Below are 23,068 nucleotides of genomic sequence, written 5' to 3' on the forward strand. Positions count from 1 at the left end.
GGTGGTTAGCCTTATCTGAGTTAACCGCCTTGAGTTGGCCTTCTCTGTCTAGGATTGCTCTCCAGGCATCCCTGCAACTGACTATAAGACCACACTGAATTAAGAGGATGGAACCATTTAAAAAAAACCTCTCATAGCAAGAATAGACAGAATTTTATCTGTCTATTCTTTTATCTGTCCTGGTGAATATTGCATAATGTGGGTGGTCTACACCATCTAGTGATAAATTTGATATCACCTAGAATGCTTCTTTCTTAAAGCGAAAAACGTCTGACTGAACAATAAAACTTCCACAATACAATATTATAAAGCATTTGGATGTCTTATTGCTGGTTTTCAAATTCGTGTTTCTTTCTAACCTTTCATAAACGGTATCTTAATTCATTAATTATAAAAATCAAAATTCTTTTCCCATTGCTGACAGGTAGTGGGTATTGTAAACAAATAACCTGTTCTGTTGTAAGTAATGGAATGCCCAACACATTACATAATCTGTTCCAAATACACAGGGCAAGAGGGAAGCTATAAAATGCATGTTCTACTGTTTCCAATCGGTAACAGATGTCACAAAGGATCTCCAAGTTAAAGCACCTCCATTTGATAGTGTTAACTGGAAGGCAACCCTATGCAATTCTCCAAGAAAGATCCCTCCTGTTAAGGAGGAATCTTGCTTGGAGAATTAACTTCAATAGGTTATGAAACAAAGTTTCATTGTCGGTACCTAACTGCGAAAGAAATGAAAGATTTCTTTATACCAATTTTTACTTTTTTTTAATGGAATGAATGTCAATTCCAGAGTGTTTTAGCAGTCTTAGGGTTAAGCGCAGAATGTTGTAGTATTCAGGAACAATCTCAGTCGTTTGGACCTTTATAATCATTTACTAGAAATAGGGAGAAGATGAAAACCCAGATAGTACCGGAGAAGGTCTGCACATGTGTGATTGGTCTGCTATACTTTATGGATTTTTGAAGCTGCGTTGTTTAATTAGCAGAATTTTAATGGAAGCCCAAATCCTCCATGCGTTTTTGATAGTTGAAGAAACTCCTTTTTAACTTTTAGCTTTTAATTATATATCTCATTCTTGCTTTCAGCCTGTTATTGATAATGCCGAAAAATATCTTGTAGTCGGTATTAGATAGAAAAATAGGTCTCCAGCTCTCGGTGTTATTTAAATTCTTTCACTAACGGTCGTACATTAAATTATATTATAAAACCAATTGTACTATTAATAGCAAATATTATCGAAACATTAAGACACAAATGAGTTTTCGTATTTAATGGAAAACGGCTATGACAATCAAAACACCAAATCTTTATTTAAATGCCAGTTATTTATTAAGCACATATCTCCCATGTCTGTAATGAAACATGTTTCGAAATAAATGAGCAATATATGAGGTTATAATAATGAGCATAGTTTCCTTCTATTTTATCATTAATTAAGAAAATATAGTTAGTTTGATTAAACAAGTTCTGGTTCAGAGATAAAGGGTATTAATTGTATTAAGCTCGGAAATTAACACAATGCGTGGAGTGGCGATGGAAGAGAGTAGACACAAAGGCCAAGTTGAGTATGAAATTATTACACCCTAATAAGATATCACGTCATTTATCTTATTCATGACAACAGAATAGTTGGTTAATAATGCATTGCGTCTCTGCGACACAGATCATGTGGCAGATTTTCAAACAAGATATCATATTTTCTCCTAGGACAGGTTAATTATAAATTACCAGTGGCGTTTGCTCTGTCGACTGTGGCATAAACAGGTACTTGCCTTTGTAGCCTAGTGAGAATAGCGCCACAATAGATGTTTTTTAAAAAAGGTTTTTGTGCATCAAATACTGTGAACGAGTATCTAGCGCTGTTGAAGTATTTTATACGCGGAAATAGTTGCCAAAATATCACCTACGAGACTTGAAATCTTAGAGTACATGCAAAGTGTAGTTTCCTAGCTATGCACTTCTGTTTATAGTTTAAAGATGCTAATCAGACCGTTTTCGGAGCCAAGAAAAGCCATTTATTGCAGTTAATTCCTCCCTAGACTGTCTTCCCAACAATGCGAAATCAGTTTGCTTTCTCTATTATCGCACGAAGTCTTTGCCAGCCAGTTATTTTTCGTTACGCAGCTGTTGACCTTTGAAACGTTGGTGAATGCCACATACATCTCAGAAAATACAATTTCCATTGATTGTATTTGTAGTCAAGCAGCAATCCACAGGACACTTTTATTCCACTGCACGAATAACAAACTGCTCTCCCCTCTTTACAACCGAAATCTATTTAATGTTGTGCTTAAAACTAAACACCGACTGGATGATAGTTCTATGTTCACGTCTGAATTTTGTTTGTACAGACATCACTATGATAGATGATACTGTTGGGATTTTGAGAGAATGGAAAAAGGCATGATTGGATTACAGAAACTTCGAACAAAGATAGATAACTCTGGGGACAAGATGAAAGAGATGAAAACTGCCCTGCTAATGCACCAGACACTTGGAACTCAAGATCATTACTCTGTCTTTAGTGCAAACATCCAAGGCGAATCGCTTAAGAAAGATAGAGAATCGTAAGCATCTTACCATTTTCAACAAAACTAGAAATCAGTTACAGCTAGAAGTGCCGTTACTAAAAAAACATTGGAGGAAGTTTATAGAACGCGTATCCATCTAACAAGATAGAAAAAGATTGTTAAACTCAACGTAAAAAAAAAGTTGGTCATTTACGTCTTTTGTCTATGAAGTTCTCGGAAGAATAAGTGCGCCATGTTTTTATGGACTTCTTGAGCCTATTAGCATACGGAAAGACCAGGAAACCCAGATTTCTTGAATATCTGTAAGCCACAATCAAATCATAAGGTTGCTTGTTGTAACTAGCAACACAACAACGCGGTAATTGGGCATGGAATGCCCTAATGCTTTTATCTCTTCAAAGCGGTCTCGCTAGAGCACGCTGTAGCTATTCTTTGCTTCCTTGTTTCGTTCGCTGAGAGAGAGAAGATGTTTTGGCTTCCTGTGACGAAGATTATTAAGACAGGTGTACATTCTAAACGAATCTTCTTTACTGTGCAAGATGTTTCGACAGATTCACTGATTGCTGACTTAAAGATCAATGTATTCTCATGCAAGGTACATTTGATTCACCCAATTAATTGTTTCCAATGAAAAGATAACCATCCCTAGTAACTTAGAGTGAGCAGACACCTATAATTAAGTTTTAGTGTCGCTACAAAGTTTTCGACGCGTAGATCGATACTGAGTTACACTTAGGCTTTCTGAAATGGCCTTAACTATGAAAATCAATCTGAGTTTGCGTCCTTTTAAAAACTCAAAATGTAAAAGTTTCTAGAAGACAAATCGATTATCACCACTATTAATAACGAAACTTGTTGGAAAGAGGAGGATCTTATTACCTTTCCTTGTAAAAATTATCCCTTTCAAGTTAAATTATAGCAGGCGGCATATGCTCCTGCGTATCACGTTAAAATCATGTCTATACCTATCCTAATCCATTGTATATAACTTCGTTCACGAAAGGTTGTTAATTATAAATAACGTTTGGTTTTTTTTACCAAAATAAAACAAAATTAAGGAGAGAATGTTCGCTGTTGTAAAACTCTCTACATTTTCATTTTCTTTGCATCAGGTAAATAGATAACGGTGGAATATAAGAGAAAAAAAAATCACGCATCCTGTAAATATGAGTCATAAAATGCAACTAAAATAGGCGAAGAGGCCTCACATTAATTTATTCTCTGATTAAAACGTGGTCAACAAGTGATTATTCAGAAAATACTTAAACCGAAGCCATTCTAGTTAAAGGTGCTCAAGGAAAATAGCATTCATCAATAGCTGGTCTCATGCAACCTTCTTAGCCTGCATCACAAAGAATTTGCAACTGCTTGCTAGGAACATCACATCATTCTTCAATTGTAACCAATTTTAAATAGATAGAAACATTCCTTCTTCATGTTTTCTATAGAGGGATATTATATGGCCTGAATAACTCGAGATGATGGAAGAATGAACGTAATGCAGCAAGATCACAATAACGTCTCCTAGATCTTTACAAATGTTGCAATGAAAGATTCGACGTGAGTTGGCACAGTCTTCGTATATTTCTTTCAAGGTTAAATAAAATTTGACGGTGAAGGTTACGTTACAAAACAAGTCCATAGGGACAGCCCAATCATACATCTACCACTGTTGTCGATCCCTATAGATGCAAAGTGAGTTTCTGACTTAATCCAAGTGAAACCATTATCGTTTTCCATCTTGTGGAATCTTAGCCAAATTTATTAAAGTTACTTTCCCAGATTTCCAATTATTTTAAATTACCGTCAAGCTAATTAACCTTATTCATTAGAGGCTTATGTAATTAATTGTGTGAGTGTAGTCATCAATAACAAGAAATGGGTTTCTTGCTTGCTGCAAATCTTATAATTTTAAGGAAGCTTGCTTGAGACGATCGAAAGCATTTAACCTATGACTAAATACAGGAATGTATGACTTCTTTTTCTTGTTGTTTCGTTTCAAAAGATGAAGCATGGAGAACATCTTTGGCTAGAAATAAAAAAAAAATTAAAAAGGTCCCGTGAAAGGTGATCAGCCATTCTTAGTTATTATGTTTTACACCTCCCTCCCCTAGTGGAAGTGCCACCTTTGTGAGCAACCAATCACTGTTTAGAGTGGCTGCTATTAGTTCTTTTTATACCGACCAATTACGGGGCAACGCCTATAAAGCAAAGTTTTGGATTGATGGTCGACGTATAAAACCCTAGACCTGGCCACTGTAGTAATTTTAGATAATGATAACGTCTGAGAAGTCATCTAACTGTAGTTAGACTTAGAAAAGCCAATGAACTGGAAGTGTATGTTGCACATGTTCTCTCTCCCAAGACAGGCTAAGTGGACGTGTAGGAGAAAAGATTTCTCAACGTCTTCGGGTAAGAACAAGGCCTTGTGTTTGTTACCTCCTGTTCAGAATCGCAAGCAAAACAGAGATTGCTGTCAAACATGAGAACGGTACTCAACTTACATTATCTAACATCGTTAATTAGAACATTCGACACGAAGTGTAGGTTAACTATGCAACTAGATTAGCTCATATTTACTACCTATTATCTTATGCAGTAGAACCATGGCGAAATGACCAGCATCGAGTCGAATATCTCACAATATCGCTTCCGAAGCGACATATGTTAAAGGTCAAAAAAACAACTTTTAATTGCAATGGTCGCAGACAGATGGGAACGTATACGATTTAAAAAACCAAAAAGAAAATGTAATGAGTGACAGAGAAACAGTAATAGATTATATTAACAGCCTAATAACTGTCAAACTCTTCATCTCCTTACGGTTTAGTTCAAATGGAATTAATTGCCTGGTTTTTATGAGTAATTCATGTGATTAATTAAACATCGGGGTAATAACTAAATTATTAGTGAAGAACGTAGGCAAGCAAAGGCTTCCGGCAAAAGATGATTATCATAAATCGATCATTCCAGAAGTAAAATTCTTCGAAAAGACCCGCTAACGTTTTTCATTTACAGTGAACCAAATTCTTAGAAGTTAGAGCCAATGAAATTTGTTTTTCTTAGGCAGTATAATTAGATATAATCTACACGATTTAATTTAAATTTAATTAAAGGTCTATTTTTTTTCCCTCTAAGTCATCTTCGGTATTAATTAGATGCTTTCCTAATCTTAGATGTTTTGTTATGTTGCTGATACACACGAATCCCTCCTAGCAAAACTTGAACTGTTTATAAATACGTCGGGATTTGAATCTCCTAAATTAGACCAAAGCTGCTGTGATTATTACGCAACACATGAATAAAAATCGAGATTTTTTTCTATCCTCATAAATATTGCGATCACTATTCTTCCAATTTTCAAAATAAACTAAAACGAGTCGACTTAGTCCGCTATTTCTAGACATTTATTTGTTGTTCTTCTCGGGAAAAATTATTAGTAAAAAAAAATCCTTAGGAATGATTAATTCAAAGAGCATCTATCGCCAGTTGGTGAGTCTGTTTATCCTTGGCAGATGACTCATTTGCAAAAATGACCGGAAGACATTTTTAGAATGAAAAATTACCTTTGTGCAGTCCTTTGACAACGTATTTACAAACATAGGGAACATTTCTTTATTTCCAAAGCTTTAAAAACCTTCGACTACCCCAGTGTTGTTCTGTTTTATTTTTTTAAGACAATGTTAATAAACTCCGAAGTCTTCAAATGGCCATTTTTTTAAAAAAAATAAGATTCGAAGCATTTTCTATTTAAATTCAGAATGTTTTTGTTATCCTTTATGACAGGTTATTTACATACTTCTATAAATGTAAACTGTATATTTTTGCACGCAGGCGACTGAATGATATATATAAAGAATACCACTGATGATGTTCATTTACTTTTTATGCACTTCGCTTAAATGGGCCTTTTTATGTTTGTATATACTGCAGACGCTGTCTAAATATGTTTCTTACTAACACGTTATCGTATATCACAAGGAGAGTTATGCAGCGACATATATTGCCTTTGGTCTGCAGCCAAAATGATGTAAACTGTTTGTGTTGCATCTGGTTAAAGCATCGATACAAGCACAAACAGGAAACACGTGTGTGTATGTGTGCGCGCGCGCGAAGGCTATTCCTCAGGTATCTTTTGGTAAGCGATAAAGTTAATGGCGGCTTATTAGATAGCTATTAATTAACATTAAAATACAAAATGGTAATATAACTGATTAAAAGCATGCGGCATTAGCATAAGTTCCACTTTTAACAATGCAACCAAGCAGAACTCGTGGTATTAATCACCATGGAAACGCATGATTAAATAATAAATGGAAAATTAATCTTCATCTGGCATTTCATTTGGGGGATTGTGCGTTGTTCGTCTTTTGACTTTTAAAGATATTTATTTTGGGTTAACTTCTACTTAAGACTAGAAGATTATTTTTGAACTTACTCATTATCCAGGACAAGACATTGCATAATCGCTTTTCTCTTGTAGGCTAGCTGCATTAAATCCCCGAATTTAAGCTTTCTCTTCTACAGTTTCCGGAGAATCAAATATGTCATTATTAATGCCATAGTTATACCTGCCAGATTTTCGATGGTCAAATTGAGCATTAGCGTCCAACTGTTTTCGTAAGGATAACCCAGAATGCATCAAGCTACTAGATGAACAAGGTAGTCATCCATTTGTCTTACTCTGATTTCCCTACGTGCGTCTATTTTACAAATATTACCATCTTAGAACAAATACGAACCACCTACCTCTAGATCTTAAATAGGGATCCTCATAAGACATTCGTCTGTCCTCGAAGTTATCATAAATGGTAGGGTCGTCACCTTGGCTTTCCTCATCAGAGGAACTACTCCGGTAGCGGTCGTCCTCTGGAACACAGGGTTGACCTCGAAGACGGGACGTTAGATGAGGACGGAACTGATCCATAGAGTCGGAGGAAAGGGCCTTTAGGGGCACTTGTAGGAAAATCTCTGTGGAATAGTAAAAATGATACTGTTGTAATTATTTTACCTGCTAACACACTGTTCACAGATTTCTACGATAATCTAATGTCGGCTCTATTTTATTATAGTTTTTGTACATTAACAATATTAGTACTTAGTACTTCAAATTTAGTACTTAGAATATTTTGAAAGTTTTCGTTATATGATCACTGTCGGGAAAAACCAGGAATCATCTCTGGAAATTAAGTAAGAGTGTAGCTAGCAAGGACGTGTGGGATTGTTTTACTTGGAGAGCGGTGACCGTTTATCGGAGTCAGCTGTAAGTGCTTTGTCAGTGAATTAGTTCAAAGCAAATATTGCAGATGATTTGCAAATTAAGGTAAGTGGACTTCTCGCAATGAGTCTACGAACTTCATAGAGCTCATATACGTACTCATATATAATAATAAACAAAAAAATCTAATAGATGCTATATATTTCGAGAAATGCGTCTAATGTCATATATGAAACCTTATTTCAATTATAAGAAATATGTTATTAGTGTATTTTTGAGGGATAAACCATTAGTTTTAAACTTTGGGAAGTTGCACGCCGTTCCAACCATTGGGGTTCTCCAGATTATTTACGATTTTTTCTACAAAACTTACATTTACAAGAACGAGTATTCAGATTGTGAGCGAAGCAAGCAATTGGGGTTTAACACATCACCTAGGAATACCATGTAGTGCGACGGTAAGATTTATGTCTGTCTTCATTTCAAGACGTAAATCAACGAACACTACAACTATTTCCCGTGAAGTCAAAAACGATGTTGGATAGGTCTACTTGCCTCCTCCTACCTGGGTCATTCCCGTGATAAAGGAGCTTACCTGTCATCGACATGATGCATTGCGGTTTAACTGAGAATATCCGCTGTGTTACTAAGGAGATTTATGACTACATTTTCCACAGGCGTACCACTGAGAATATTAACCAGCACGAGTTAGCGCGCGCGATTAACTATGTGGCTTGTATCACAGTGCAAACGCATGAACCCGTAACTTACCCCAAAATAACGTTCACTTCGGAAAGAACCAGAGCCCACTAAATATCCCGCGTGCATGATTTAACTTCCATACTTCATGCTGGGAAATGATTTAATAGCAGCAGAGGATGAATTTTTATTGGTTGCTGCTGAACATCATGGTGGTTATGATCACAAGTCATAAATCTCCACTTTTATTTTGTAGTTCAGTTAGGGATGCTCCTGTTTCTTCGTTATTTCAAGAGCTAATCATAGATCTGTGATTTCCGATTATGCAAGATAATGCATGCACTCATAGGATGGGTACATTTACTTCATATAAAAACAAGGGATATTTTAGATTTATCCGCGGATTATAAATTATATTTTATTTACAAAGTAAATATAAGTATTTTTATGGTTTTAAAATGGGTATATCACTTTCCAATATACAGTCAAAATGTACTGAAAAAAATATATATAAAATGCCGTTCACCAGCATGAATTTGAGGAATCGTTTTCGAAGAGAACATCCTCGATAAATATTAGTCTTGTACATATATGTAATAGAAGCCTGAAGTGACCTGAAATAAGTTCCACTTTAGTTCTCTAGAGAATGGGAGCAAGGCTATCGAAGCCTTAGTCTGCCCACCGTACTAATAAGCTTGTAGCCTTTCATGTTTGCGATTCTGATTTAGAAAACAATTATCGCTACCAACGGATAAAATTGTTCAAATAAAGAAACAGACATCTTAATTTGTGTAATATATCCAACATTTATACAGTGGTGATTTCATTTTGGCCATAGAATTTATACGTAAATATTGTTATTCGAACAAATATTTATAAATACATTTTTAGTAAAATTGACCTATCCACAGAAATCTTTTGTGTATCATTGACATTTCTGGAGTCTCTACTGTCCTTGTCTTCAAATAGTCCATGAAATTTATACATGAGCGATACAAAAAATGTATATTAATCCCGTATCGTAAGTGAGTATAAAGAATTGAGATTTTTATTATTTATTTTATCTTATATAATTCGCAAATCCTGCTCTAAAGACCACACGTTGGAGAGGGGGGGGGTGTAGATTAATGTTAACTACTCGGCTTTCTGTAGTTGTACCTCCCCCCCGTCTCTCTGTGTATGTGTGCGCGCGTGGATAGTCTAGACTTAATGTCTGTATGGAGAGCGAAACATTGAAAAAAAAAAAAAAAAGCGAAACACACCAAAACCTAATGATCCGTGTATACATGATAGAAGAGAAAGAAAAAAAAATCTTTGACTGAAGCTTCCATTTCTCCCTAGTGGAAAACTCGTATATGAAAGTGAGCGGTCTCGTGTCGCAGTCACATGACAAACTCTGAAACAAATTCCAGAAAAGACGTTTACTAACTTTTGCGATACATCACAGAATCTTCGTGGTCATCCAAGCTCCTTCACAATCCGCGTCAAGCTGTCCTTCTTTAGGTGACCAAGCATTGAACTCTAATTGCCCAACAAAAGATAAACAAAAAAAAGTACCGAAAAGCTGTGGAAGAAGCAGCTATAAATCAAAGTAAAGGCGATTTAGGTATGCACCATGCCATGTAAATTCTACGTCGGCTCTGAATTTCTTCTTCTCATCTTCCACGGCAGTACTTTCGGGACCTTGAGTATTACCGGGACGAGCGTATCAAGACTGACTACCGAACCGTTAGCCGAGGGTGTGTGTGTGTGTGTGTGTGCGCGCGCGTTTCCTACGGGGGAAGAACGGCAAAGAATGGAGGATCAGGACAGAGCGAAGAAGATGCTGTCAGATTTTCCTTTGATCCCATAGGGACTCGATGTGCATCAAATGAAAAAAAAGGCGACAATAAAAGCAGCTTAAGACTTTTGCAGCACTGCCCATGCGCTTGGTGAAGTGCATCCGTCTTTACTGGTTGGTCTTTGATGAGGTTCGGAAGACCGCTCTCTCCCACCTGCCACTCTTTCACCTTTGTTAATCTCTTGGGTGACCTCGGTGGCAACCGATCAAAGCAACTGATTTCCATTTCAACAGGATATTGTGACTTGAGAGCTTATTATATGGCAAATTGGTATAACAGGAAACCGGATTGTTGGCTTTGTTGTGCAAAAATTGCCGAAAAAATCTTTCATGTCTTTAGATGCAGTTGCTACCGAAGTATTTCGCTATAAAAGTGGTGCACATGGATAACACGGCGAATCAACTGACTCCTTGGGATGGGCTGCAGGCTATTATCTTTAAAGTCCGTTTGATTGTCTGAGTTCAACAATGGGAGGAGGTGGGGAGGGAATGTTTGCTCCCAGTGATAACAAACAGCGTTCATTAGATGCATCGTTGAAAGGAACTGAGGGAGCGATCGCAAACTAAGCTATTATTAAGTGGTGATCCCTTACTCTTGTTCGTTTAGTTGTGCGGAACAACACTCTCAGTAAACTATTCTTATCATAACACAAAGTATTGTGTTGACTTGATCCTTATGGCGATGCCAAACAAACGGTTATGAAGGCATACAAGCACCCTCAGTTGCTACTAAGAAAAGTCAAATAATCATGGCTGCACTTTCATTAAATTTCCGGCAAATTTTCAGCTCAATTTACGATTTTTATTTACTTTTTTTTTCTGTAATTATCTCAGAACTGTTTTTTCCTTTGATTTTAATAGTTTTTTCCGTAATTTTTATTACTTCGATAAATATAATTGTAATTTTTTCAGGGTATTTTTTCCCATCTTTTAATCGTTAAATTGTCTCATTCATTTCTCTTAATTTCCTAATTAAATGTTTGTTTTAATTAGTTTCTTGACTTGGACATCAAATCTTTTTATAAAAATGGCAGCTTTAAATGAAAAATAAATAATGCACCTCCTTCAACTCTTCAAGGAAAAAAAAATGTTTAAAATCTTATTTACGTGTTTACATTAAAAAACTATTTTTCCTTCCCTCAAGCATTTATAAAAAGATATTCAGAAAGGAACCACACGCTTGCCATTCTAGCACTGCAAAGAGAAGGAAATGAGTCTTATCAATCATACGTTTTTAGCTGTAAAGTGAGTTCATTTTCCGCCTTAGAAATATAAGATTCTTCTATGCATTTAACTATTAACGTTAAGAAAAGATGGCAAAGAAATTGAACCGAAAAACCAAGATATAGAAATGAAACTGTGGCTTAGAGAGAGAGAAAAACTGAGTGAATAAAATATGAAAAGAGAAAAGCGGTATGAAAATATATGAGATGGAGATTTTTCAATAACCGTATCGAATCAATAGCGGGTTGAGCCAGCCTTCATGGAAACTCTACTCTCCACTATGAAAGCGATCTTCGCATTGTTGAGACTACACGCAGGCACTATCACCCCATCTGCAGTTCAATTTACGTCTTAACTGAAGCACAACATCCTCACTGAAATACTCATTACAGATCGAGAAGGATCCCAATATTTCTTTTAGGTGTTTCGAAACGGGAAAATACCTTTATGGATTAGAATTCAAACCCGAAGGTTTTTTTTTGTTTGTTTATATAATGTCAAGTAATGAACAAGCTCAGGACGATTAATGTGTAATCTCCATTTACAATGTCGGTTTATCACCAAAGAGCACACTCCCATGCTTGGTCCGTTGTCATAGAAACCGAATATCCTGTAGTCATTAGCTAACCGACTACCCTCTGAGAGGGAGATTCCGCTTTTTTTTTTTAAAGGTAGAACACCAGCCCACTTCCAGGGACATTTAATTTCCTGGGTGCTTTAATTTCTGCGGCACCGACAAGAACAAGATAGACGTGGACATGTCCTTATCGCCCTGTGTCGTGCGTGTCGTGATAGGCCAAAAGGCTATTCTGATAAAGTTGCTTCTGGGTTCACAAAATATATATAAAAAGTTTCCCAAATATATTTCCAGCACTTCTGTGAAATGCCAATTAAAGGCGTGGGCGATGCTGATAAAAAGCTACTTAACTACTATGGAAGTTAATCTAGGGAGTGGAACAGGACACACGCTATCAACCGGATGCTTGTTTGTTTTACTTCAAGTACCTGAGCATTCAATTACAAGTAAACGCAATTCTAAGGACTGATTTGAAAAACAAACTTGATGGTTTGAATACTAAAAGCTTTAAAAAACGCTGGTTAACATGTACACACTTTTTTTAAAAGCTTTTAGTATTTTGTATTTTATTGACAAGATTATCTTTTTGGCATTTGGCTTTCAGATAGTGAAGCACTATATTACAACCACTGTAGTATTATCGCCTAGAAGCAGACCATCACTCCTGGAAAGTGAAGTTATTGTTCGAAATTAATAGGATAAATGCCACCGAAGATGAGAATTGGATGTCAAGCGTGTGTTTTTCGAAACCTTTTACAATATGATTACCTTTCACGCTATCGGTCCTCTAACAGAAGAACACAGTTTCTGGTAACTGTTTACTGGCTGTAGTTTTTCCATCAGTTAAGCTCTGATGTCATTTGGCTACGTTATCAAGGCACGCAGAATGATCAATTTATACGTGTCTGTAAGAAGAAGGGTCTGTAACTGCAGATCACGATGTGGGAAGAGGTACATTACAAGATAGGAAATGTCACAAAAATTTGATTGAAAGTCCTTAAGTGTAACATTGTTGAAGAGCAGTAGCTACAGCTGTCACATGGAGAGACTTGGGCAAAGTAGCAGATGGTTGGAGCGTGCTTGTTTGTAGCTAGCAGCTGTCTAGCGCAGGAGATCGGTCATTGACACAAATGGTGTTATGTGACGTGTGGCGACTAGTACAGAGAAAGACAGGCTTAAAAGAAGAATCGATGTCAAGAATGCTGTCATCCACGTTCATTCTAAAGATGGTGTCTAAAGATGTGCACGATCCTGAAAAAATCTTGATGCTGGACACGCTCCCGAAAACGAATTCTCAACGGTGGAAACAAATCATGCTAATTCCATGAAATGGAATTGAGAAGATCAGTTGTTAGGTTGGATTACGGTAAAAGGTCGGTTGATCACAATTCTTCCTTTGCTCTAAACGCCTAATTTCAGATTGAATAAAATTAGCCTTAACGAAGAATATGATTACCATTTGGTATAAGAAAAACTATCGGAGATATTTAACAGTTAAAATGGCACATCATCGTCATTTATACTGCGATACTATCAAAGGTCTCTATCGCTATCTTTTTCGTTTTCTTCATAAATAGTTGTTCCTTTGTATGGTAATGGAGGTGGAGTTTTTTGTTTCCAACATACGTTTCTCAATCGATATTTGTATATATTTGTTATTTTGTTCAACTGCTTACGGTTACTACTATTCCAGCCTTTTGAGATGGATGCTGGAATAACTTCCGGTCTAAAGGAAGTTGTCTCTTTCATCCTCCATTGTGAAGTTTATTGTGGTCCTCTAGCACTAAATGATGAAAAATAAAATCTTCATTGTAACCAGTTACTGGGAAGCTTTGTAAGGAGAATTTTGACTTTAAGATTCACCTTTCCATGTACTCAAGATAAATGATCTTATAATATAATAAAATAATCATTAGTAGAAAAGCACCACCATTTATTACCACATTTTATGGTTGAGTAAAAGAAACATACAGTAAAACATATGCAAATAGAGACTGACCTTAATTTCAAAAGGTTGGAATCTTCAGAAGTCAAAAGTAACATAAAAAAAAGGAAACAACAAACACCAATAATCACAAATGAATACAACCCACCTGCTGGAACTAAAACTTTCTTGGGAGTTATGTTTATTCACGCCAAAGCATAAATGGATACAAGGCAGGTTTATCATGTCTGTAATCACTTGTATTCTGTCGTAGAGGTTTCTATTTTGCGAGAGTGGAACAAGAGCTTGCTAGTGGAAAACTGGCACCACTCTACAACAGTCCTAGTAAGAACCCATGACTTTCCAGCCAATACGCATCGTCAATTTTCAGACTGCATTACGGACAAGTCTCCTTTTCGAAGATCAATCCATCTCCTTTTATCATCAACCAAAACAAATAAGATGGCTAAACTTCTAAAAGAATCCCGATCCTGTAGAATTTTGCCCATCTATTCTTATTTGTTCCAAGATGTTCTAATCGTTATTTTGAATTGTAAAAACAAATATCCACGAATTCGAGTCGAATCAATATTTGATTGCTCTCCAAATATACAAGAAGCTTATACAGATTTTGTTCCTTATGTGGTGACACACATCGAACATAATGGAAGTTTGCCGATGATCAGATAGGAAAAATCTTGGGAGTAACCATTGAACAGTGAATGAATTTCATGTGTATATAATGGGGTAGTAGAACAGCAGCATTTCTATATATTCCAAGAAAAAAAGGATAGATCAACAAACATCTTATCTGTTCCTTCTTTGTCCTTCTTCATATGAAACTCGTTAAGCTACATTTGTCTCTTTGAACGGCTTCTGAATAATTCAGAAAAATTTAATGCCTTCTATTGTTGAAGATTGTGTAATATGGCGAGATTTAACTTTCAGTCTGTTTCAATAAATAGATGAGATTATTGTTATTGTGCAGGAAAATCTATGAAGTCCGCAGACTCAACGTAGAAGGTCTACTGAACATTTTACTAAGCACTAACTATCATCCATACAATATCCATACCTCGTTATGAAGCGCACTCAACATCCCATCACTCGTGAATGACTGACCACTCACTCCGCTCATTTACCACTCCTAACGGGAAAAATATCTAGTCTCCGCGCACCCTTGCTAACATCCTCACTCAATTTCTAAATGTCCCATTTCTCTTCCCATTAGCCATGTACTGAAAATTTTCTTATACATCAACCCCATAAAATCATTTACGTCACTTTCGTCTCTGTCATACCCCACATTTAGGAATCAATATCTCTAACAAATCAACCTATTCTTATAAATATGTCACCATCTTGGTCAAGATCACTGTGAATCCTCTCCAGTTTCATCATCCCGAAAGAATTCAGGTGACTAGTTGTGCGCAATGATCCAGATGGGACCGGTATCAAATCTTTACAGTATAAAAACCTCCTCATTTCTACTTCATTGTGGTCTTCAATAAAGCAGGTACATCTATAAGCTGTTTTAGTCACTTCTGTAATATTTCCTCTGAACTTTAACCCGCAGTCGATCAGCAACTCCAAATCCAAAGTATCATTAATTTCCTGACGCCCATTTCCATCACTTTGTTACAGCTAGTAACCGTTTCATACCAAAATATATAACCTTCACTTTTCCACATTAAACTACAGCCATTCTCTTTTGTCCATACTCAGTCTATTTAAATCATCATTCAAGATCTCTACATCATATTTAACTTGGAAAGAATTCTATAAACACATATGGGATTAGAAGGAATCTCCAAACTATCAACCAGTTTACTCACATTCCTCCACAGCCATTCTTTATAAGATCGTTACTTCATGTTCTAAAAATACCAATTATGAAATAGGACTCTTTCTTCTCACCCTTCAACCCAGCCATGCTACGGGTGTGTATCACCAAATTAAAGCTACAAGGTATGAAAAATTACCCGTTTATTCTAAGAGCAAATAGGTAATTATTTTAAAAGTAATTCAAGTTATTCATTGTTCGCCAACTTACAAATAAGATTCATATCTTTCCTTTAAGAAAGTGGTTGTTGCTACCCTTCAGATTTTCTTTCTTTTTTTCATACGAACAGCTCCAAAGATGCGTAATCAGTCTGAGAACAATTGTGCTATTTATTGGGTTCTCAGTGTGAAAGAATAAAAGAGACTCTCTCACACTTTAAGTCCCGAGATTGGATTGCAAGTCTTTTGCAGTGAACACAAAAGGAGTGTGCAGAGAAAGATGTGGGGGTGTATGACGTGTGTACAACATATAGCACGAAGAAACAAGACAATAAGTAGCAATGAAAAAGGTGAGAATGAGGAGACAAAGCATTCTCTGCGTGTTACAGTACATACGAGGCTAACCAACATAAAGCATCGAGAGCCAACGATGAACACAAAGCATCGGATAAATTGCTAAAAGCCATCTGCTGCTGAAAACCTAACAAACTGCACTAAATATCACGTAGAAAGAACTACAGTTAGTAAAAAAAGAAACGCCTGGAAAAAATGGCTTTCGTTATAGTAAAAAAAAATCTCCACATTAACCAGAGTAAAAGAAATATTGTTTGTTTTTGGATAATTCCTCATGCTATTTGCGTTAGCAAGGCTGCCTAAAATTAAACCAACGTTGTAAGCTACAACGCTAGTTATCAGCACAGAAGAATCTTCATATTTCAGTTCATCCCTGAGGCAAATAGGAAGTAATCGGAACACCAAACTCATCATGGGAGTCTTGGGAAAGTTTACATCCGGATTAACTACCTTTTGCAGTGCATCCCCATCGCCCGAAGACGCGGTAATAAATGACGGGCGAGGTCTGCTATACCGCAATGAGATGCGCGTTGAATTCTGTCATCACTGCTGGATTAGGTAGCTGTTTTATTCTCATTAGGGGCCTGTGTGCCTTTACTACGCCTTCTATGATTATCGGATAGGCTCTGTCTTCTGGGGTATAAAAACGCTCGGGACGATACATGGAGACGGGGTGGCTTATATATTAATAAAAGAATATTAGGCGTCGCCATGGCTAAGATTATCTAAAAGAAAGAAATGGCCAGCGAAAATGAGCTAGATGAAAATTCTAAATCCCATTGACGGCAAAGTGTGGAAAATCCACTTTACGGCTGGGGGAACCGTGCGAAAGTAAGAAAAGAAAAGGAAATAATTATAAGTTGACTTATTGGAAAACTCGGCGCTGCAGTATTCCTAATAAGACGGGGAAGCATAAAAGTATTTCGCTCATAAACATCGGAGATGACAAGGTGTCATCTTTTGATGCGGAAATGACATAAAACTGTTTTAATGCGTGGATAAATGGAAGTTATCGTGTTGATGCAAACAGACCATCATTCGTGTTGGGAACTTCATCATAGAGGATTAACGGACGCCAACATTTGCGAAAAGTCAATTATTGGCTTGAACCACCAACAGAATTAAAAGAAACACGCAAATCAACTGCAATGCTATCCGTATCTGTTGCCAATAGTAACGAACAAAATTAAAAATATTTTGTACCATTGTTATCATGAAGCATTAGACGTAATGTATCATTATAATAATTGTAAAAAAAATTTTTAACTTTGTTCATTAGTATTTGTTAGTTACAGGCATTATCATTTGTGTCAAATTACAAATAATAATTATTTATTCTTTAAAAAACCGGAAACCGAAGTTGTAGTTTTGTTAAATTTATCATAATACAGATTAAAGAAATGTACTTAACAAATAACAAAGGCGATCATTTTTTTAAATAAAAAATGCTGGAAATTACACTCTAAGCCGAAGTTAAAAAAATAAAATTATAATTTTTTTTACTCAATTATGTCTGACTTATATTTTCAAATAAAGTATAATTACTAATACGTATTGTAAGGTCTTGGATTTTTAATTTGACCGATGGGAAAAAATACGGAAATCTTGGCAAGATATCATAATGAATCTCAGAGTAGACACATTTGTGTATATCCAACGCTAATTTTGGATTATTAAAAAAAATATATTTTTTATTTTAAGAATGTTTTTAGCTTGGAAAATTATCTCAATATTCACTGCGCATAAAAGCGCCTTCGTAGGGATAATAATGGAAATATATTCAAAACTTATTTTAAAATACCAAAGGTCGTAATTTGTTCTTAGTTCAAATAATTTCCAATGATTGGCCGATTCTTGATTTCTCTATAAAAACTATCTTTAAATCAATGCGCTTCTTATAGTCATTTTATAAACATGGCTGAAGTATAAGAAAGTGCTTAACACTGAAGTTAATTGATCTGAGCATTAATAAGAAATTCGTTTTTAATTACTGATGGAAAGTTAGAAAAACAGATTTCTCAGGGGCATTTTTAAGGAGTCAAACCCACGAAAGGTTGTAAACCAATAGTATCACAGATGCTTTAGTTTAAAATAATGAAATATTACTCATTTCCTCATAAACGTCAAAGTTCAATAGCAACCATCACGTGATCAACAGCCAACAACATACAGTAAAAAGCTTTCTGCGTAATCAACATCTGATCCAAACTGGCCTATGGAATGAGAATTAGAATCCTCCCTAATGTTTTAAGATTTTATTATATATTTCCCACCCTTATCCAGGTCCTTAATGCTGTTGAGATTACATTCTGATCCCCTCTATATTTTTTCTGGTCCCAAGGATTTCAACATGTTACATTCATTATTTATCCGACATCATTCAGTGTATATCTTCATTTTTTCCAAAGCAGCGGTCTTGTTGGAATGTTGTAAACAAACACAAAACTATGACAGCACAGTACAGTATCCGAAAGAGTAAATAAATAAAAAAAAAACGCTTCTTTAATTAAGTACTAAAATAAATTTAACTGCAATCATACTTTTGGGGAGGAGGAATAAGAGGACCCCTTCAGTTCACTGGAAAGAAACCAGTCGCCTTCTTCCATGGAACGCCATTAGCGAAAATATCACTCGAAGTACATTTCTAGTTATAACTGTTTTCTCTCTAAATTCCCCATGAGATTTTAGTCGAACTTTCGTTAGTGAAGAAAGCGTTCTTGAGACATAATAGTGTCCTAGAAAGTATTCACTATCTTGATGTCTCCAAGGATGGTCTGGATGTCCTTTCTTCAGATCGACTATTCTCTTGAATTACTGGAGAAGATTGAGAAGTAGCTGATGGGGTAAGAATCTATCAGAAAAGGAACAAATGATTTCAATTTCTGAAAACCGGTCATGATTTAAATTTACGACGATAAATGATTCTGTGTCATCATCATCACACACCTTGTACGTTTCGGAAACACCGCTTGTAGAACTCCGGACATTCTGTCGCAGTGCTCTATGTAATTACGGTCATTCGCTTTATGAAATGATTGATACTAATTTTCTAGTTTCTGAAAGAATAGATCGAGATGCGGAGAGGATGTTGAGCAAATTTACAGACCTCCCTCTTTACAATGTAGCATTCGATGAGACAACGAAAAGTTTAGGTTTTGAAGAAAAGTCTGTTTAATTTCGTTTAGATAGCTTTTAACAAGTAATGAGAAAGAAGTCAATAATAATATCCTATTCAGTTTACTCTATTGATGAAAATAATACTGATCAGAAACTTATTCAACCTTAAATAATCTATAAAATACATTTGTTACACGAAACAGATAAATATCGGTTGCCAGAAGGAACTATTTGGTAGTTAAGTTCCTTGGAATTATTACTTTGACAATCTTTGACTAGTCCGTCGCCCTCCCCCAGAATACTTGCAGCAAGTCATGGTTAATATTTATGTAGACTTCAAGCGAGGCACTGAAGAGAGAACTAAACACAAATAGTGAATATACGCGTTTGCAGGAATTACTTGTATATTATGTATCGCAATATTAAGCTACTCAAAGAATATGGCGTAGTTTCTTTCACTTCTGGACTTTTTTTTTTTTTTAGAAGTTTAGCTTACCTACTACTACAATATGCGTTTTATCATTCTTTTGGATACACGTCAATGTTTGCACGAGTGTTTGTTGTATATTTCAATCAATTACCATTCGTGTTCCATGAAGTTATTTGACTACAAAAAGGCTTCCTTCCGACTTTGATTGTATTATGTCTGCATATTGCACGCGTTCTAATTCACCTTCAGATGAAGGGGGGGGGGGAATATAGGTTTCGCGCCCTAGACAGGATTAGAACCTAAGTGCTTCCAGCCGACGGGTTCCATCGAACTGACTGAGCTTCGGAGGCTGGAAGACAGAAGGCCTTGGGGATAGAAATTTTGGATAAACTACCACAAAAATTAATTCAATCAGGGTGTCAAAGTTCCCCCTCTCTTTTTTTTTTCAATCGATAAACGGTATTAACTTCGAAAGAAAAAAAAAGGTAGCCACATAATGAGATTATTTTTTTGACATTTTAAATTAACCTGAAATTAAAAAAAAAATAAACGTATATCAAATTCATATTTGAAAATCAACCAAAAATCAAGAAAAATCAAACTGTGTTTATTATACAGAAACTACTTTAATTAAAGTCCGATCAACTCCGTGCAACGTGCTGGTTTATTTATGGTCGAAGGAAATGAATGAAAACAGGACAAAAATTTAACCCTCGTGCAGTATTGATGTACTACAGGTTTAAAATCTTTCGTAGGTGGAAGTAACATAAAAATATTTTTTTTATTCCATTGAAATAGGGACAATTTCTAGTTTAAGAAAGAATATTTTTACCTTTACTCAGAATTTGTCGTCTTCCTTGACTTGAGGATAACGCATGCGTGTTAGTTTAGTAAAACTTTCTTAATCTAAATTGGAGTATCTGAATAAAGAGTACGAAATATTTGTTACTGCTTGCCCCTTGCATTCAACCGAAGTGATTTTACAGCTCAAATATAACTTTCAAAATATGACGTATTCATGAAGTTGTCAAGCTTTCCTTCAAATCTTTAATTTTTCTTCAGCTTTACTTCGATTTCCATCTCCTCTCGCGATCCAGAGATGATCTTCCGTCCTCATGTGATAGGTACGATTTCCCAGAGTGGAACAATCGGAATATTAGATGGACAGAAGAATGCTTCCTGTCATTCATCCAGACTTCCAATTACAAAAACGGAATGCATAAAATAGAGGGAGTTCAACGCATGAAGAAATCGCTGCTCCTCTCTTTTTTCCCTTCATGGTTGACTTTATGATTTTATCTGAGAAGGCTCTTACAATTCAAAAGTATCGACTCGTGGTTCCTGTCACGAGAAACCATTCTTAAAAGTTAAAATCGAACTCGTTGCTTAGCAACAAATTAATCGGGATGCGAACAATAGAGTTAACAGGTGTAGGCACTCAAAGCAATGGAGGTAGTAAATCCTTTGAACGTAATCATTAGATTGGCAGTAGTATAAATTTAGGACATACGCTGAAGATGAAACAATAGGATCAGTGTTATTTGAACATACAGAACACAGTCTACATAGAGAATTCAATTTTCGAATTCAAATACTGAAATTATGATCAAATAAATCATATAGTGACTACTATAGTGATTTATTTGATCTGTGGTCTACTATATACGTGGTCTGGACTTTACATTAGTTGTTGGTATAAGCAGTTAGATAAGAAGGATTGCTATGCAAAAAGGGCCCTGGAAAATCTTCAATAAATGAAAAGACTGTGAATTACAGTAACCCACAGTTCTCACATTAAGCAAATGCCAGCAACACTGCGGATTTCGTTCTTCTGAAAGAGCATTATTAAATGTTAGGAATCAAACGGACATTCCACTGAGACTAAAGTAAACATGGAAATTACTGAATCCTCACGATGTATTTTTCGTACACAGAAACCTCTTTATGAAGTAAAAAGTATTGATCTCAAAGAAGTAACCCAGTATTGATCTGAGGTTGTGATACCAGCGAAGTTTTACTTTGAGATTAATACTGAGCACTGAAGCCGATATTAATTCTATCTGAGTACAACCTTAGAAATTTCTCTGCGGGGGGGGGGGGGGGGATGCGAACGAAGAAGGTGGGGCTTTAATACTCCGTGATTAATTCGGTAGAAATAAATTAAACTTGGATAAATATCAGCTAGTGCTACAAGAGAATTTACTCCAAGATTTTTGATTGCTTACAGAAAACCAAATACCATTTTTCAAATTCGTATTTTAATATTTATTCAATGATTTTTAATTCTGAGGTGTTTCGTTATTTTCACCCGTGCTTTTTTTTTTTAAATTTCATTAGACTAATTATAATTAGTTTTAAACTCCTTTTATTTTCATAAATATTGAGGTATTGTTTCGTGTATAATAACGGCAATTTTTAATGCAACTTAAGTGTTAAAAAATCGAAATGAATATGAATCTTTCCGAATTACAAAAGTACCCGTATGATTTAATTAAAATATTAATATAAACTATATGAATATTTGAATTAAATGTTCGGAAATATAAGGCTGAATTGAGGTATATTAATAAATTCGTTTCCGTTTTTAGACAATGTGGAAATAAATTAAAAAAGTTGGTGACGATGAAATCAATCAAATATATATGAAAAAAATGCAATAAATAAAATTTTTCGCTGGTTCTGCGTGAAGATATCGGTTTGCATCTTCAACGCTCTGTTCAAAGTTATCAAGAATGATGTTGGTTAGTTAATTGTTTAGTGGTTCTATTGTTGTGTTGGCAATAATTCAATGCCACTGTGTTAGCATGATCATTAGCACGTACACAATTGGAATGCCATGTTGTATTACTGATCTGGAAAGAGTGAACTTTTATGATGCATTGTATTAGATTCAAATCGAATTTGAATCCAAATTGTATTTGATTCAAATCGAATAAAACCATTACATCTAAAAGTATCGACTGTTCAAGTATGTATAAGACTGCTTTAGTTGGAATATCCTAAAACTTTATTAAATGGACTGATTCTGGTACTTTAAAATGGATTGGTCTATTCTAGTAGATGTTTCTACGACTCAGAATATAAAAAAATACTGAATTAGTTTGACTTCTCTTAATCTTTCATTCACTCCTAGTGTTTCTAAGTAT

At 35.5% G+C, this 23,068-nt stretch overlaps 1 protein-coding gene across 3 annotated transcripts in view; it reads right to left on the bottom strand.

Moving 5' to 3' along the window:
* The window catches only part of LOC150097934 (teneurin-m-like), a 670,875-nt gene that overhangs the window by 239,640 nt on the left and 408,167 nt on the right, over positions 1 to 23,068 (bottom strand). For all 3 annotated transcript variants that reach the window (XM_090406516.1, XM_090406518.1, XM_090406515.1), the window contains one exon: positions 7,288 to 7,509. In XM_090406516.1, the coding sequence (XP_090262642.1) occupies positions 7,288 to 7,465 (178 nt within the window). In that variant the 5' untranslated portion in view covers positions 7,466 to 7,509. The remainder of the gene's footprint in view (positions 1 to 7,287; positions 7,510 to 23,068) is intronic.

Source organism: Typopeltis vanoorti, chromosome 16 (genome assembly GCF_054136105.1).
Source record: "Typopeltis vanoorti isolate ZY-2024b chromosome 16, IOZ_Tvanoo_1.0, whole genome shotgun sequence".
NCBI lineage: Eukaryota > Metazoa > Arthropoda > Arachnida > Uropygi > Thelyphonidae > Typopeltis > Typopeltis vanoorti.